The sequence below is a fragment of the Marmota monax genome, unplaced genomic scaffold, assembly GCF_021218885.2.
Source record: "Marmota monax isolate L192 unplaced genomic scaffold, Marmota_monax_Labrador192_F-V1.1 WCK01_AAM20220418_F8-fsc00049, whole genome shotgun sequence".
NCBI classification, from domain to species: domain Eukaryota; kingdom Metazoa; phylum Chordata; class Mammalia; order Rodentia; family Sciuridae; genus Marmota; species Marmota monax.
This window is the reverse complement of record NW_026694221.1, coordinates 2,000,808-2,020,436: the sequence shown is the minus strand read 5'-3', so window position 1 is coordinate 2,020,436 and position 19,629 is coordinate 2,000,808. Positions and strand designations below refer to the sequence as shown.

Genomic DNA, 19,629 nt, shown 5'->3' with positions numbered 1-19,629 from the left:
ATTAGTATTTTTAAATCCTCCAACTTGTATGAAAGTTTTCATAAATTGTTGATGCCAAACATGCCTCACAGACTTACATGTGCTAACAGCAAACTATTTTTGTAAATATGAAACATTAATATTCCTGGAAGATCAGATATTTCCAGGTGATTTGAAGATTCAAAGTTTCATGTATCTGTTTATGCACACACATATATTCATATGCATATATATATATATATATATATATATATATATAATGTTTAAAATATATACATAGATTTTATATATTTATAAAATCATCATATATACCTGTACATACACATATACATACAAACATACACATATATATGGTATATGTTTTTTTTCCTGAGCTGACTCACAAAATATCACTGCTTTTAAAGCAGTGATTAGAAAATGTTTGACTAAATTAGTTTCCTTGAAAATATACATAAGGTGCATTACTAAGTATTTGTGAACAGTTTCCCTCTCCCCCAAATCACTTATATCTTTTCAACTGAAGACGATTTAAAAACCTAAAAAGTCTTCTTTTAACAATTCAAAAATTATAAGTATCAAGTGAATGGATAGGTTCATAATGTTCATAGGATTCAGTTATAATTACTTTGAATAAACTTTGATTTAGATCTCCTATATATAGAAAACTTTGAACATACTTGGAAATCGAAAATTAAATTTCTTCTTTTAATATAAGAATCTAATATTAAAGGTCTTACTATCACACTAAAATGCATCATGATTCTTAAATTTAAAATTAAAATCCACATCATTCATAATAATACAATTATAGTTAAATTTTCTGTATCTCTAACATCACATTTGTCAGCATAAATAGTACCTACATATAGTATTTTGTTTCATATATTCTTTTAAAACTTGTTCAACTTTATAATACCTTGCTTCAATTAAATGAAATTTGGAAGTGTTTTATATTTCTAATTTGTTCTTGATAGTTAATATTTTATAACATATTCATTATCCCTTTGCTGTATTTTTTCTGTATTTCTTTTTTGATAATGTATTCTGATATCATATGAATCTAAATGCAAATGCTTTCATATCCTCATTATATGCACAAACTAGTAATGATATAGTGTAGAATAATAATGACTTAATTTATTAAAAATGTAAAAATCAAGAGTTTTATGTTGAAAAGATTTTCTATGTCTTCTAAGTAGCAGAACACTTATGAAGTACAATGTGAGAAATAAACTAGATATAAATGTTCACCTGCTTACTAGACATCCACATTTCTAATAGTAAGCCAGCAAATCACAGCAACAGAATGCAAAATGGATCAGCAACAGTTTTAATTCTAAGACTTACTCTGAAAAAAAGGCAAAAGCGAACACAAGTGGGCTGGGGGTCTGGTTGTGCAGCTCAGTGGTAGAGTGCTTGCCTGGCATGCACCTGGCACTGAGTTCCATTCCCAACATCTCCAACAACATTAACAAAAAAGTTAACAAAAAGTATAAAGACAAAAAGAGAAGTTGGCATAAGGAATAGTAACCCTGTCTGGGGGTGGAGCAGAAGTAAAATAATGCTATTGTCCATTGGCCTTGCTTTTTGTCCATCTCATTATTCCTGGAACACAGATTCAAACCACAGGAATCCTAGATAATAATGCTAATGTTAAGTCAGTTACTAAGTGAGTATATAAAATGCAGTTTGATGGTGTTTAAGGCCAATTTAAGCTGCCACCAGATAATGGGATGATTGATATAATTTAATGACAGAAGATGATGGAATAGCAATATGAGAAATACAAGAATCATTCCACTTGGAGATTTGCCAAAATGCATGTGTATTCAATTTTTAGTTATGAATGAAAATTAATAAAAGGAAAAAAATATATAGTAATAGGTATGAACCAATAGAAATTAACGACCAAACTTTTAATGGGATTTTAACTTCATTAATAAAAGTCAGGCTGAAATTTCACTCAAATTTTCAACGTGGAACGTTTTAGACTTACTAATTACAAGAGAATAAGAGGATAAATGAGTGGAAATTGGAATGTTCCAGATGCCCCAGGGGGACTTACTGTACCTGTGTCCACATCCTTCACCTGTTGCCTGGCTGGAGTTGGCTGGCTCCACTTTGAGCTCTTGCAGGACCAGCCCCTTTTCATGTGGTCCAGGAAAGTCCATGCCTGGCACCACCTCCTCCTCTAGGGACTCCACGTAGAAAAGAGTCCTGGCTGGCTGCTGGGTACCTTGTCCAGGAGCCCCTTGCTGCAGCCTGTTAGCAACTGGGAGCAGGGTGCCATTCAGTGGATTGAAGGAAGAGGAGGAAGAGGATGGGGAGGATGATGAAGAGGAGGAAGAGGAAGGTTTCTTCCAGAAAGTGCTCACACTGCCCCTCTCTTGGCTTTTGAGCAAGCGGCTCTGACTGGGTCCCCAGTGCTCGAAGCTGCCGCTGCTGTCCTGTTGCAGGCAGCCGCCCCCCGCCGGGCTGCCTGGGGAAGGCGAAGGATGGCTGAAGAGTTTCCAGCGGAGTCGCAGGATATGCTTCACATCGAAGTCTTTTCTCCCAGAGCCTGACATGCTTTATGCAAGAAAGGAAAAAGGACCGCAGCTGGCGCAAAAGTAGGCTGACTAGCAGACAGGAGAGGACAGCAGAACCTGGGGGCGGAGGAGGAGAAAGCGGGATGCGCCCTGTGCACCTCCCGAGCCAAACCAGTCCAAGCGGGATGCGTGCCCTGCCAAGACCCAAGAGCTGGCGGCGGGAGGGAACCACTGGTCGGACGCAGAGGCAGGAGTGGGACGGCAAGGGCTGAGAATCCGGGATATTCGCAGGGGGACCCAGTGGTTATAGCCAGGAGGAAAGACCCCGAGGCTGGAGATGCGCGAGAGAGGGAGGTCTGCGAGCTGGGAAGCTCGGGAGGTGGCCGCAGCTGGATACACCTCACTGGGGTAAGCTCCTGGCAGAGCCTTAGTCCGGAAGGTGCCGGTGCTCCTGTCCTTGCAGCTCAGAGTTCAGTGCCTGGAAAGCGCCAAGAGAGAAAGAGCCCCAAGTCGCCAAGAAGCGCACCCGCAGTCTTCTCTGTGCACCTGCGCCCCTGTCCCTGGCCTCTCTTGGAGAATGCTATGATAGCTTGCTGGTTATCTATGAGAAAGTCAAATGCTTTCTTCAGTGCGAGAAGGTGTGATTTTTAGATAGTCAGTTTGTAAAAGAAAAAAATAAATATGCCAGAAAAATATAGGGAGGCAAAGGGAAAAGCCCTCCGTGAAGCTGTCAAGGTCCTCACAGTACAATTTTCTCTCTGCCTCAGCGCCTCCTCCTCCCTCGTAAGTGACGCAGATGTGCACTGGGGCCTATACCGAGAGATGGAGGGAGGGAGGGAAGGCTTCAATCTTCTTTATGCAAGTGAGTCTGCTGCTCTTATTGTCCCCTTGCGTAGGTCCTGTCACCTTTTTTTCAACCTCCTTCCTCACTACATTACTGTGTAGCAATAAAAGTAAAGCAAACAGGCATTATGTTTTAACATCAGTAAACACCAAACACGAAGGATGGCAGTGCAAACTTAATAGGCTGCCATTGGTGTGCAGGTTGCAGGTTGCAGGTTAATAGCTTGAATTATTTAATATACCGCATCTTTTAACCTTTAGCCTTAATTTCTCTGTAGTGAGATATAGAAGAAATGGGGATGCTGGTGTCTAAGTGTGATGATGCCACCATCCTGACACTTACATTGTCATTCTGCTATTAATGCACCCAAGCAGTACTTCACCCTGGGGACCAAAGGCGCACGGTAGATATTTGAAGATGGACTGAATACAGCGGACCCGTTTGGCAAAATCAACACATTTGGTGGGTATCTTCAGAATGAAAGCCATTCTCAGCTGGAAACCAAGAATAGAATATAATGATAAAAGACAGTTTTAAGACAGAAGCTTCTGGTACCTGAATTATGGTATAAAATGCATGAGAGAGGTTAAGCAATCCACAATTATAGCCAAAGGCTACAATCCTGTAAGTAAGTGTTTGCAGAAAGGAAGATGTAGTTTTTCTTCATTAGTGTATTTACAACAATGAGGATTGTGATTCTTTTCTACATATGAATTCTTGGAAATTTCTCATCTTTTTCTTTAATGAGGCTTTAAAATAGAAACACTTTTGCTGAAGTAGACACCAGGGAAGCAATGTGTTCGCTAACTCAACCAGGAATATGGTTGCTGTCCATTCTTGAAATCCATAGCTTCAGCAACTCCAGTAGGGCAGAAGAAGCAAACATGAAACTGTGGTTACATGACTGTTCTGTTACCCCATTGTCGACCAGTAAACTTAAACAGAAATCCAAGCTGAATGTGAAGTCCTTCTCAGACAAAGTTAATAAAACAAGAAATTAAGTGTATAAAAGTCCTACTTTCAAGGGACGAAAAATCTCTATTGTACATTTTAAATATTGATTTATGCCACAGCAGCTGGACTGCAATCCCCTGTGCCTTGATTTTTCTTTCAGTATTCAGTGTTGAAAAAAAAAAAAAAAAACCTTTAAAGCAAACAATGGTGACAGATCATTTTTATCCAAGAATGAAAACAAGTAAGTATTTCCCTTAGGAAAGGAAGTAAGTATATGAAATAACACATCATAAAGAGAACAGAGAAAACTTTCCATTAAAGATAATGCGGAAATTTGAAGTTGATATAATTAAATGATTTCTATAGAAATTGGTGCTTCATGGATTTTCTAACTTGATTTTTTTAAAAGTATTGACAATAATGTAAAGTTACTTGTAATAAATTCTCGAACAAATATATTTTTACTAACTAATATCTATATCATTTGAATATTGTAGTATAAAATCCATGCATTTTTATTCTGAGGTTGAATTTGGTGTTTCCCTTTTCCTCTGAAATACTAATACTACTCTTTCACAACTTAAAATTTGTCTGCTTAAAGATTAGCAGTTTATATAAACTTTAGGAGATATAAGACCTTCTGGAGACATAAGATTGAACTTAGTTATAAAGAAACTTAAAATGAGAATACTCTCATATTTAGCAGATCAGTAAAGCCGATTTTAAAAACTTTTAGTCCTATTCAATATGTTTTAAACATTGTTGCAACTTACTATTTAAATATAGATACCTTTATATATTTATCAATCTGTATATAATAGGTTTTAAATAACTCATCTAAATTATTAAATCAAAATAATTAGGACTTAAGAGACAAAATATGCATGAAATTATGCTAAACAAATATCTGACAAATATGATTATATTATTTTCTCATTAAAGAAAAAGATGAGAAATTTCCAAGAATTCATATGTAGAAAAGAATCACAATCCTCATTGTTGTAAATACACTAATGAAGGAAACTACATCTTCCTTTTTGTTACTATACTGCTGTTGGCAAAGATAAAATAGGTATGAAAGAAGAAAGAGAAAGGATTGCAGTCCAGCTGTTGTGGCATAAATCAATATTTAAAATGCACAATAGAGATTTTTCGTCCCTTGAAAGTAGGACATTTATACACTTAATTTCTTGTTTTATTAACTTTGATAGGGAAAGAGAGAAAAGAGAGAAAAGAGGAAGGAAGGAAAGAAAGGATTTATTTCAATTTCATGACTTAACTTGACATTAGATAAAATCCTTTAAAAATAGACTTTGTGAAATATTGCCATTATTAATTTTATCCAGTTTTCAAAATTAAAACATTTAAATGAGCACTTAACATATACCAGATCCAGTGCTTAATAGTAGCAGATATTAAAGAAATAGTCTCATTGCAGCCTGCTGGAAGAGCTCACAAAAGAATTGTTTAACTGTTCATGATTTATAATTGATTTGTGAGTTAATTAAATCAAGATTTAAGATAGCCAAACTTATAGAGAAAAAGACACTGACATAATAAAGATTACTTTTAGTAATCTGCAAAATAATATTACACTTTGCTTAAAGACAAAACCAACTCCATTATTCTAACACTATTGTTGATTTAAATTGAACTGTCAGTTTAGTCAATCAGGGTCTTTCAAATGATTACCCATATGGTTGCCACAGTTCCCTGAAACAATGCAAGTCAAAAAAGATTAATTAGGATACAGAAAATATGCAAAATGCTGAAATACTGACTATAATATTTAAATATGCTTTCATGTAATTATTAAATTCAATGTGGGTGTTAAGTATACCACCTAAAAATTCCTAAAACTCAAATATTTAAGTAGCAAACAATTGGATTTAGATTTAAGCATTTTCTTGTCTGAAAATTTATGTTAGGAATCATTTTCAGAATAAGCTCAATTCAATATATATTTTTCTAAGAAAAATGATTCTGATTCTCTTGAATTCTTTTGACAGCTCTTATAAAATGTCTAGAAATTTGTTTCTAAATAAGAATATTCAACAAAAGCAGTTGGGTGGATAATTAAGCTCCAGTTTGAAAGTTCATGGCTTATGATGGCTCCAATGTTTTTGCTTGTCTGATTAATTTTAATGAAGTACTTAGAAAAAATTAAAATTTATTTAAAATTAGTGGAAACTACTTAAAATAAGTATACAGCATTATATGTGTGAATTCAATGAAGAAGTTTTGTAAACATATTTTCTTACTAAAAATGATTGAAACATAATGCCATATAGCATTATCTTATGAGTAGTATGAAGGGTTCCTATTTCTTGCCAAAAATAAACATAACCTGCTTAGTGTCTATTAATATTCATGATGATATAGGTAGAGTTTGTAGTTAGGTAGCAATGAAGTGACTGTTTAAAAAACATTTATAGATGTTAATTGGTCCTCAGGGGCCATTTTAATCCACTCTACCTTTTTGGCTTACTTGACCTTTTGATTAGATCTAGAATACATGTGCATACTCCAGAAATTCTCCCGGAAATATTTGAGTCAATTGTAAGAATATATGGGGGGAGGGGGGTACCAGGGATTGAACCCAAGAGCACTTGGCCACAGAACCACATCCCTAGTCTTATTTTGTATTTTAGAGACAGGGTCTCCCTGAGTTGCTTAGGGCCTCACGATTGCTGTGGTTGCTTTGAACTTGTGATCCTCCTGCCTCAGCCTCCCAAGCTGCTGGGATTACAGGTGTATGCCACCTTGCCTGGCATGCAGAACTTTGAATGTTTTGTGTAACTTCATTATTTTTAATTCATACTGGATCCTAGCTGGTTAAACATACTCTTCACTGAAGCATGATTAAAGAAAATATTATATCTTCTATGAATATATTTTGAGACATAAGCTGATATATAAATATAGATACATAGATGCAAAAAATATTTAATACAGATATGAAATTTAATATATACAATTATTTTTCAATATTTTAAAAATTTTACTGAGGTTTAAAACATTTGGGTGTACTATTTTCTTATTTTGTACAACACTGAAATCATTTTTAAAAAACACTGCTTATTTAATACTTTTAATGCTGTTTAAAACATTTATAAAAGGTTAATAATTCCCTAGTATAAATAAAATAATTTAATTATTTTGCATGATGTGCTTAAATTTGTCTGTAGCATTGTGAGGTAATGTGTGTCCCCTGAATTCGTAATCATTATGGTTGAAATAATACAGTAAGATTAGAGTTGGTACAATAAAGATTTAGAAGCTATAAGAAAGAACATATAATTATCTATGTAAACATGAATAAAGTAACAAAAGTGTAAAATATCAGTTTCAATGTTCCAATATTTTTTTTCCCATTGGTACTGGAAAATGCCCATCTACTTTTAAGATAACACTGAATGAACTTTGTAGGTGATATTTTACCTTCTCCTGTCTCTTTTGGGATACAGGCTCTAGAAAAATAAAATTTTTAAATTATTCATGTCAGATTACGTTACTGTTATTTCCATCTCAATACATGTCTATTAAATCATTATATTTTTGTTCATCCACATTATTATCAGATTCTTTTGAAATCTAGGGCAAAAAATTATTAACTTAATAATATAATTAACTTAATACGATAGCTTTTTCTTAAGTCAATTCTAAAATTGCAAACAAACTTTTCAAATTTATCCATCTCTATCTCCCAAAAGTTTACATGCAAGTAATATATGACAATAAAACCTAATACAACATTTTCTATATATTTTGGTTTTCGAAATAATCTAGTGAGTCTTATTGAAGTAAATTCTGTATTCACATAGTATCAAGGAGATTATTCTGAAAAATGAAATTCCTTCTGAACATTGCTACTATGAATAAATTGGTTTTCAATATCTCCTTTGAAATTCAGAATTCAAGATGTTTAATATTTCCAGTCAAGATGCCGTTGGTTTCCAGCCCTAAAGAACAATCCTGTGGGAAGCTAACCAAATGACCACTTGCCTTGGGGCCTGTCCCCTGAGACTACTGTGACCTCTCCTTTTCACTGCTGCACTTGCTGTTAGCCATAGCAAAACACTGAAATTCTCAGTTTTAATAGAGTAGGGGAAATATGACATGTACTGCACAAAGAAACATAATAAAGTCTGAAAACTACAAGAAAGATATATGCTGGCCACTGTATATGTGCTTCCTGAAATTGTGGTCTACTTAAATTTCAGTGTATATGTCTAGGACAAAATTGTAGCTGAAGATGATAGTGGCAGAACAAATGATGAATTTGTATAGTGTCTCTTCACATTGAATGGAGTTTCAAATAAAACACTGAATATTTTCTCCAACATTTAGAAACAGAAAATTTTATAGGTTATTATTGTTTTCTTCTTACAAAATCATCCAGGAAACTGATGATTACCACTTAGTGCCATTCTACTAAGTGCCAGACAACTATTTCACTCAATCCTAATAAAGAATCTTCTTCGGTAGTATCTAAGGCACTCCCGCTTTAGGTATGGTTCTTCTCCTATTCTTAAATTTATGTTCAGAAGATTTTAAAAATGATAAAGACATTATGGCTAGAGATTCTCTATAACTTCATGAGTTGTATGAACTTGCTTTGCTCAAAGAGAAATTTTCTGCTTTCTTAAATTTTAGCTTTCTTGTTAGTTTGTGTGTGTATTTCTTTTTATTCATTTTGTGCTGCTTTAATAAAACACTACAGATTGACTAATTCATAAAAACACAGAAGTTCATTCTTTCATGGTTTTGGAGCTAGAAACAAGATTCTGGAATTTGGTTTGGTGAGAACCTTGTTGCTGTGACCCCACATGGCAGAAGAGCAGAAGAAGGAGAACCCACTCTTGCAAACTCAATTTACAGTGTCATTTATTTATTCATGAGAGGAGACCCCTCATCATGTAACCCCCTTCCCAAGGGCCCTACCTTCCAATACTGGGTGCTGGGGAATAAGAATTGAGGAATCCAAAATGAGTGTGTGTGTGTGTGTGTGTGTGTGTGTGTTTTAGTCAGCTTTTTCACTGCTGTGAACAAAAGAACTGAGAAGAAAAATTTTAGGAGGAAAAATTTATTTGGGAGCTCACAGTTTCAGAGGTCTCAATCCTGGGGCTGATTGCATTCCTGGGGCCTGAAGTGAGGTGAAAAGAACATCATGGTGAAAAGCCATGGAGGAGAGAAGCAGCAGGAAACATGGCACCAGGAAGCATATAAAGGGAGAGAGAGAGAGAGCACTAGCTCCGCATACTACAGACAAAATATAAAACCCAAAGGTGTGCCCTGATGACACACTTTCTTCACACCCTACCTTTCTATAGTTACCACCCAGTTAATTCCTATCAAAGAATTAATGTTTTGATTAGGTTAGTACTCTTATAACCCGATTATTTCACCCCTTAACTTTATCACCATTGTCTCACACATGAGATTTTGGGGGAAATATCACAGCTAAACCCTCACAGTGTGTGTGCACTTTCAAACAAAAAGTGTTATAAAACTTTGTGATTACTTAGTATAAGAAGGAAGAGAATTATAAACCTCTGTGGTTTCTGGAATATTTCAGTACTGTCATTTGTATTCCTAAAGGACTCAAAAACACTCAAGAAAAAAATCAGCATACATTATGCATACACATTTTCAGAAAGAGGCAATGCAATATGTAATATATTTAGGAAGACTTCTTATTGAAATTGTTAAATTTTATTTTAAAAGTCTTTCCACTTAAATTCACAAACTGTGGTTACATTAAAAATGCCATCCATCCATCTGTCCTCCATCCTTTCATATTCAAACATTTTTTTATTGAGCACTTGCTTTATTCTAGAACATGTTCAAGGTGATAGGATAGTGACAGAAAAAAAAAAGTTAAGACCCAAATCTGTATCCTCATTGACCTTATTATTTTCTTGAGGTGAGGTAAGATGTGAAAATTAAAAATCAACATGGATATCAGATGATAAAGATGTAAATAAATAAATTGTGGAGAAAACAGGGAGTCTTGAAGGAAGAAGGTCGAGCTTTAAGTAATCTGAATGGTCTAACTCCATTGATCAGGTGGCATTTCCATATCTGAAAAAGGAATTGAAAGCACAAGGTAGTCATGTATATGGGACTATGCCCAAGGCAGAGAGATTAGGAAATCAAGTACTTTGGGACATAAATAAATTCTGACATGTTTAAAGGATCAAACCTACTAGAGTAGAGTCAGGAAAGGAGAAGTATGTGAGTTCAGGGTACTAAGAGTTACCAGATCTCTTATAGGATCTTTCAGGCAAGTGCTGGGATGTTAGTTATTATAATGAATGAGAAGGGGAGTCATTGGAGAATAAGTATCATCAGAGTGATGGCAAATGACTTATACTTTCCAATACCACTCTGATACCATGCTAAGAATATACAGGAGAAACAAAGTAAGGAGAAGGGAAATTAGAATACTATGGAAACAAAGAGATGATGGAAATTTAGATCATAACACGTGGTAAGGTCTAGCATTCTTAGGAAATAGATTTTTCTCAGAATTGATGGTCTGGATAGTTCCCATGTTTCAGACAATCTTGTTCATGTTTTGCTACTCAAAAATTTTCTTTCTGTCCTTCACTGACCCTGGATGCTCACTTTATCTAAGTCATACTCAGGTGTTAATGATATATTCCTTCATCATAAAATAATCTACATTGTATATTGAGTTATCACAGAGGTTACAAAGTTACAGTTAAGTAGAATGCATAAACACAACATTTAATATATAGCATGAGATGATAGATAAAATATTGCATTATACACTTGAAATTTGCTATGAGATTATACATGCTCTTATCACACACCTATATACAAAGGTAAGTATGATACGGGATGAATATGTTGTTTGACTTGTGTGTGTGTGTGTGTGTGTGTGTGTATACAAGTTCTGAACATAATGTAGATACAATAATAACTGAAAAGTGTGATACTTTTCTCGGTAGATTTTCAAATCTAGGAAGGAGGATATTCAAAGCTCTTCTTCACACTTCATGGATTACTGAAAGTGTTAGCTAAATTGCAAGTAGTCACAGGCTGGAATGAATGTACATTCTAGTTTGAATACAGACAATACTGCTTGTATTTGTAAAGAATTTTATTTTATAAACTGTTCTCCCAGTAAGTAAAAATATAATGCATACACATATTTGGTTTTAGGGATTGAACCCAGAGTCTCCTAGAGTCTAACCACGAGCTTGATCTCTGAGCTGTATTCCTGTTCCTATTATCCAATAGAGCTTTTTCTGTTTATAATGCTCTTTGAAACACTACTATGATCTGAGGATGAATTTAATCTAGAAAATGTCAGATATATTGGAAGGATAATGCATGGGTTATTACTAAAAAAATGAATCTGCTTTACCTCATTTTTGAATCCCTCTCACCATGTAAGACTTGATGTTACTATGTCTATTCTATTATGTATATGGTTAAGTTTTACATTCAAGTGCTGACATATGTTGAATTTTGCATCATATCTCTTTGAGGAATGATTTCTGAAGATTCCATAATTTGGAAATTGAATGAAAAAGATAAATTAATTAAAATGAAAATATCAAATTTGTCATCATGTATTTCATGCATTTGATAAATACTTACTTCTGAACACTCTAAATTCCAAGCACAGCAGAAGATAATAAAGACACAAATATGAATGCACAAAGTCTAGTAAGTAGATACATTTGTAAGCAAATCATTCGAAAGCATTGAATAGTAAAATGTTTAATACTATACTAACAATTTTATAAATGATAACATCAATAGTATAACACAATTTTGTGCAATATGACATGGAAGCAAACATATAATTATTAAGAGAATAGTAGCTAGAAATATTGCAATATTACAAAACATTTGCAACAATGATTTGCCTAAGAATGTTTATAACATTTGCAAAGTATCATATATTGATTGTCCCTAGTGACCTATTGACTAAAGTGCAAACAATGTAGTGTGGAAACATCACAGACTTTGCAATCAAACCATGACCCGATCCTCCTGCACTTGCTGGCTGTATGGCTTGGGACAAAATTCTTAATACCTTTGAATCTCACAAAAACAGGCTAAATTTACTCTCATAAGTTGGGGAAACAATAAGAAAGTAGTGAATAAATGAAGTAATTTAGAGGTCACCAAAATTTGGGCTGGCACTATGAGAGAAATGAAGATACACTGAGGAAATTCCTGATAGCATAAATTTTACTAGGGACACAGGGTATTTTGCCAGTTATTGAACTTGCCTATTAATTGTTATTGAATTGGGTATATGCAATTTATGGATATTATCCACCAGATGTGATCCATTATAAAGTCATCATTATGTTTTCATTATAGAAAAAAAATTAATCAAATGAAAAAAATGTGTAGTAGTCAAACTACTGGTTTTGAATGAGTGTTGCATGGCACAGAAATTTTTTTTTCAAATTAATTTGCTTTAAATACAGAAGTTTTCAATAAGTCATCTTTCTTCCACTTAGTATTCCACTTACTATTGTTGGTATGAATATGTTAGACAACTGGAATAATTTTAGTCTATCATAAGATGGACTTAAAATTCCCTGAGTGGGGAAATGAAGATTGACACATGCAACAGAACAAGAAATCCAGATCTATTCATTTTTGATTTATTGTTATAAATCCATATACTTCTATATGAGCATTGCACCATGATTTGTGACAAAAAAAATGTCTAGCCAAGCAGAACTAATTGAAACCACTGGGATACTTCAATAAATCAATGAATTAGCATTAAGAATCAACTATGAGGCTGGGATTGTGGCTCACTGGCAGAGCGCTTGCTTTGCACATGTGAGGTCCTGGGTTCAATCCTCAGCACCACATAAAAATGAATTTAAAAAAAAGATATTACATCTCTGATAAAAAATAAAATGAATCAGCTGTGTACTTTGTGCATTGAAAGAAATAAGGATAGACGGTGGTAAAAGATGCAAACACACAAAAGGAAGATTTTTAACTTGTAACTAATGCAAAAATAAAAACTTATCTAAGTTTTATAAGATACATACAGCTTTTGCAACATTTTTCATAATTATTTTTTATGTTTATTCTCCAACTATGCAAAAATGAATCTCAGAGAGGCTTATGCAGCAATCACACATTTATCTGGAACTTCATCAACCCTGCATGAGTCTACTTATTTGGTTAATAGGATAAAATTTTACAGGTTATGGAGAGTTGAAAAATTTTAATTTCACATGATACATAATATCTCATAAAGTTGCCTAATTTCTTCATGTAAAATATGTTTCACAAACTCAATTCAGATCTTCCTTTGATATTTACTGTGTTCTCTAATAAAACCACAGAATTAAACAGTCATTATAATGCAAACTATTTTTTTATTCAAATGCATTTCATGCATGTATGTATGCACATACATGAATACACATGGAATTTGAAAGGAGTCAAATCAGAGGGAATGATACAGTCTATAACATTAAAGTGTAAATAGTTTGACATTTCTTTCTTAACAGAGAGTAGATTGGCATATGTAGCAAATAACAAAAATAGCATTAAAATCTTTTCAATAATTTAAGTGAAATCATCAATTTACATACTAAATGCCAGAGTCACTTTTTTTTCTTACTGTTATTATAGCTATGGAGGTTATGACAGCTTTTAGGATGTTACTGACATGTATGGCATCTAATATAGGCCCTTTCAATAGGGTATTCTGAAATAGAAATTTTAAGATGTGGATGATCAGGATATTAAGAAATGTCACAAAAATCCCTAAGACTTATAATACAAAAATAATAAAATAATAAGAGAGATGGACCAATTACCTTTAATACAATTACTGATTTATTTAACCTGCCATTTAGTTAGATCAAGACTATCCAGTCTGGTATAGTTAAATTTATAATACTAATAATTTAGACTGTTAGGTAGAAGTGATTAAATATTTGTCCAAAAGTTGTTGTAATGTATTCAATCAAGGAAAATGTACACTGAAACACCCATTACGTAACAATGCACCATGAAGAGAGCTACCCAATGTCCATTCAGATTTTACACCTTATTTTGGGAGAAAAGCCATAAATAACTAAACAAACAAAAACAGTATGCATTTTGTTCAGTGTTATATATAACCAACTTTGTATGAGGGTGAATAATCTTGCATATGCAGTTCTGTGCTTTAAATAGGATCTTTTGAGAAGTTCTATTTAAAAAGTTGCCATGAGATCTAAAGGACAGAAGAGATAGCTAATGAATAACAGAAGAGCTAGAGAAGGCATAGAGAAGAAAGATCTGTAATCCAGAAAACAGAGGGAGATTCAAAATAAGAGTTGGAAAAGAGCCAACCAGAGAAGGAGTGCTACTGAAAACCCTTAAGGATTTTCAAATATTGGAAGAGCATGAAGCCCTGTTTTGAGTGTATGGGAGGAGAGCGCACTATAGGCTATAGGGCTTAAAATAATATTGTAGACAATGGGTATTCATTATATCTTCATTGAGAAATTTTTGTTTTAAGGAGGAAAATCATGTATAATTTAAGATTTTTAAAAAGATGACCTGTACTAGACAGAATAAATGTAAGAATCAAAATAAATGGGTCATTTGGAAATATTTTATACTCCAACGGAAAGATGTAATAGCATTCCAAAGGTCATTTGGTAACTAGAGTCAAAAATAAGAAGCTAGATGACACTAAAACTTGCTTTCATACACAGGATTCATCTTCACTTATTGTAGGAATTTTAGAATACAAAATGGTACTTATTTCATAAGTAGATATAAATTGCAGTCCAGGAATTGGTATTTTTCATTATGTTTTATCACATTTTATAAATTCTTCTGATTCTTAAAAGAAAACAGGAATCTAGAGATGATGGTAAAGTTGAGGCCTCAGGGATGAGAAGAAGCACACCAAAGGAACAGCAAGAATGAAAAGAAATACTATATGAAAATACTTCTCAGGAAAGAGTTGGGTATGGTGAATGAATCATAAAGGTGTATGGAAATAATTTTTGAAAGGCAAAAGAGGCCATATTGTTCTCTAATTTATTAACCTATATATTAGAAAATGCATAACCTATGAAAATTGTATATTAATCTCTAGCTTTTTCTGAATTAAAATCTAGATCTTCTGAAATTACCATATCTCACCAATCCCTTCTTGTAAACACTGGAGTTAAGATGTTCATAATCAACAATACCATATCCCAAGAAAGAATTGTAGAACCCAAACCTACATTGCCAATATAAGTAGCCACTTGAAAGGTATCCCATAAATATTACCTGAATCTCTAAAATTTTACTTTTCTACCAGCCGATTTCCATTCTTAGGAAAATTAACTCAATTTTATTATCTTCTGCTCATCTAGTAGTCTACATTTAACTTGCAAGTTAAACTTCCTTAAGGTAAATTTTATAATTTTTCAAACACTAAAGATTTGTAGTCCATTTTATCCTATGATTTTTTTTTTTTTTTTTTTTTTTTTTGGTAAGGGGCAGTACCAGGGATTGGATTCAGAGACACTCGACCATTGAGTACAACCCCAGCCTTATTTTGTATTTTATTTAGACATAGGGTCTCACTGAGTTGTTTAGTGCCTTGCTTTTGCTGAGGCGGGTTTTGAACTCTGGATCCTCCTGCCTCAGCCTCCTGAGCCGCTGGGACTACAGGAATCTGCCACTGCCCTCAGCCCTGATTTAACTTTAGGGAGTTACACACTTTTACATAATACATGATTACTAGTTCCATTGAGTTGTTAAAATTAACAAAATAACATACATAACAATAGCATTTATTAGTTCATCTCTTTCTTATACTGTAATCTGCATTAGAATTCCCTCAGAGAAGAAATGACTAATACAGGAAATGTGTAAGGCTAAGCAATAAAGAAATTGAAACTCTCATCCCTAAGTAAAAAATGGCATTTAAAAAATGTTTATAATTAAAATAACAAAAGCACTTGTGCAGTTTTGCAAAACTGAGCTATACATTATACATTTTTGTATCCTTTCAGAACAATATCCAGAAAAGATGATAAACTGGGAGTAAACCAAGAAAGAAGAAACTGAAATAATGAGGGGCATAGGGAAGGGCATCAAAAGAAAAGATACAATGGTCACTGCTTCATCTTAACTAAGGGAGAGGAACATTATCAAAGTCTTAAAATCATTGATTTGAATTCCAGGTCTAGCACTTAATAGGTTGAGTAAACTTCAAATAATTAGTAAAGCCTCTCAGAGACTTCTTTTCCTAACCTTTAAAAAATAAGTCATAATACTTCACAAAGTTTTGGGAGAAAAATAAATATATCTAACATTTTAAGATCCAACATATAGAAAGTACACAGCAAATATGAATCTGTGTATTTCTACATCTTGTCTCTAAATTAAACATTTCATGATAAATTTCCTGCTATTTAATAAGTAAATTATGAAACAGAATTTACCAGATACAATAGATAGTATCTGGTAAATTACTACAGGCTAAATATTAGACTAATGCATCGATGCTCATAAATTATAACTTTTTGAAGTTGACTTTAAAGACTCGTCATGTGCTTCAATAATATGTACTTTCGTCACAATTTTAGATTACAGTGATTAATACTGATGTGACAAGATTTCTCTTTTCACAATCTTTGTTCATTATTCATAGTCATTAGAGTGAATCTTTAGTGTGATTGTAAAAGAGTATTCAGAGTGTCATTACCTATTGAAAATATTACCAATATTTATTGTTGAATCACTCTTGTATTTCTGCTGCTTGGACTAAGTATAAAGGTCACATTGTGAAGGCAGTGGCCAGATGGTGAAGCCTGGTACCATGGTCCCTGCCCTGTCCTTAGGGAAGGTCTGAGTACACTACTGAAGTAATATCCCTGTAGTCTGTCAGGAGGAAACAAATGGAAACCATTTTGGTAATGGAAATGATTTCAAATATATTATGTTAAACCAATAAGAATTCATCATTAAGTAATGAGGAATACATATCAAAAAGAGAAGCCTAGGGAGAAAGGAGTTATTTGCACATAGAAAATCCTTCACATGATAAATATTTAACTCAGTGCCTGAGGTTGTCACTGAAGATCCTGCTTCATTGAATTATTATATTTATTTAAGATGAGAATATGTAAAGAATATATAATTTTGGTATTATTTGTAATTTGCAGTATAATTGCTAAGTTATCATTTCAGAGTATGTTAAATACAAGACATAGGCTCTTTGAAAATCAGATTTTCTTTGATGAAATACAAGCAGGATTGAATTTATTTGTTAATTTAGTTTGTAAGTAATAGATTTAGAAATACAATGTTGAATGCAGTAAAAAACATTTGTTATTGAATTTCATATGTCATTTTTGTCCATATCATGCCCTTAGCATTTAAAAAGATATAAATAACATTATTTCTCTATTATTTTCTGCTTTTTTACATTAGTGAGTAACCATCATTTCCCCAAAAAGCATCAGTGGGGGGTCTCCGCTCTTTCCTTTGCAAGACATTAAATAATTAATAATGTTTCCTGCTTCATACATTTGTTAAAAACTCTTCTAGGTGCTTTGGTGGAGCTTACATCCTAGAAGGAAAAGACAAATAAGCAAATAAATAGGTAAATAATGTCATAAAGTTTTAATTATTATGTAGAAAAATGAAGCAAGCAGTGAGCTAGAGAATGCTGAGGAGGCTGCAACAATTATTTTAGATAATATGGTTAGAGAAAGTCTGTCTGTTAAGGTGACATTTGAGAGGAAGCCTGAATAGAGTGGGAGGGTGGAAGGGAGTCCTGCCGTTTCCAGGGCAATAGTCATCTAGGCATGAGGAAAGCAAGTGAAAAAGCTCTTAGGCATGTGTGTGGTAGGTTAGGGCAGCAATAAATGGAAAGAGAAAATAATTAAATAGAGGGCTCAATTAACTGTGAGCCCCAGTGATAGCAAATCTCAGCAGCACTAGGTCCCCTTGTTTTGAGTTGTATTTTTATTTTCTCTTCCCCTAAAAAAGAATCTGCCTTGCCCGCAAACCTTGCCATATAACTCAGTTTTTTTCTTTTTTTTTTTTTTGTCTTTTACTATTATTGGACAGATGATGGATGGCTGTCTTCCATCTTTCTCTGCTAATTATGCTCTATTTCTAAAATACACCTATTTTAGGTTCTAATTACCCAGCCTTTAGCATCCAGTGTGGATGATAAAACAGTAGTGTGTGCATGTATGAAATACATAGCTAATAATCCATTTCATTATTATTGAAAGTTTTTTTTAAGTCTGAGAATAAAAATTATTGTATAAAGTATCTCACTGAACATTTTTTTTTGCATTCATTCCACTTTTATTGAGTGGCCTGTTTTGAATATTTGAGGTTTTCTTCAGCTCCTATTTTTTTAACAAATATTTTATTTCTTCCTCTTAGAATATTAAAAGTTGTAAATTATGGAGGATTCATTTACCTAAACTTCAAGAGTTCATCTACAAAATACCTTAGATTTTTTTTCCAACCATCTTTCCTAACTCAATATCATGGGATTCTCTGATTTTCTGCCAATTTAAAGCATGTGCAAAAGTAAAATACAACCAAAGGTCTCATTATCATTTCATGGAGAACTTTTTAAAATCTCCGTTTCTATTCATATCAATTATCTATTCTCCCATGGATTACTTTGAAGTAAATCTCAGATCTTATAAAATTTAATGCCCAAGTAAATATATCAATGTAAATCTTAAAAAAAAATGAAGTTCCTTTTATTTAAGAAATGAGCACAATTTAAAACAAAAAATGATAATAATAATTCCATAACATCATCAAATATTAAATCCAGTTTATGTGTCTCCATAACACATTTGAATGCATTTTTTGTCTGTGTGTGCGTATGGTGCTGGGCCAGGTCCTTGTGCATACAAGGCAAGCACTCTACCAACTGAGCTGTATCCTTAGCCCATGAATGCATATATTTTAAATAGCAAAGAAAACACTTCTCACAGGAACTGAATGATAATTGCTTTAGTTTACTTTTTATTTATTTTTTTCTATTTTTGAATGAAGGCTTCTTCACTTATCTAACCAATTCTATTTTCCTTCTCTGATATTAAGTTTTGATTTTTCAGAACACTTTCTTCAGTATTTATCAATATTTATTTCTTGTTCAGGATACTTCAGAAGGGCATCAAAAGAAAAGATACAATGGTCACTGCTTCATCTTAATTAAGGGAGAAGAACATTATCAAAGTCTTAAAATCAGTGGATAATCATGCATGTATGTAAAAGACAAAGAAAGTTTAAAATCCAAAACTAATTCATATCAAATTGTATGATTTATTA

The 19,629-nt window shown here is 33.2% G+C and overlaps 1 protein-coding gene across 1 annotated transcript in view; it reads right to left on the bottom strand.

Annotated features, from left to right (window-relative positions):
- The window catches only part of Klhl1 (kelch like family member 1), a 404,701-nt gene extending 401,439 nt beyond the window's left edge, over nucleotides 1–3,262 (bottom strand). The window contains exon 1 of the mRNA XM_046466456.2: nucleotides 2,050–3,262. Coding sequence (XP_046322412.1) covers nucleotides 2,050–2,546 — 497 coding nt within the window. The 5' untranslated portion in view covers nucleotides 2,547–3,262. The remainder of the gene's footprint in view (nucleotides 1–2,049) is intronic.
- Between the last annotated feature and the right edge of the window lie 16,367 nt (nucleotides 3,263–19,629).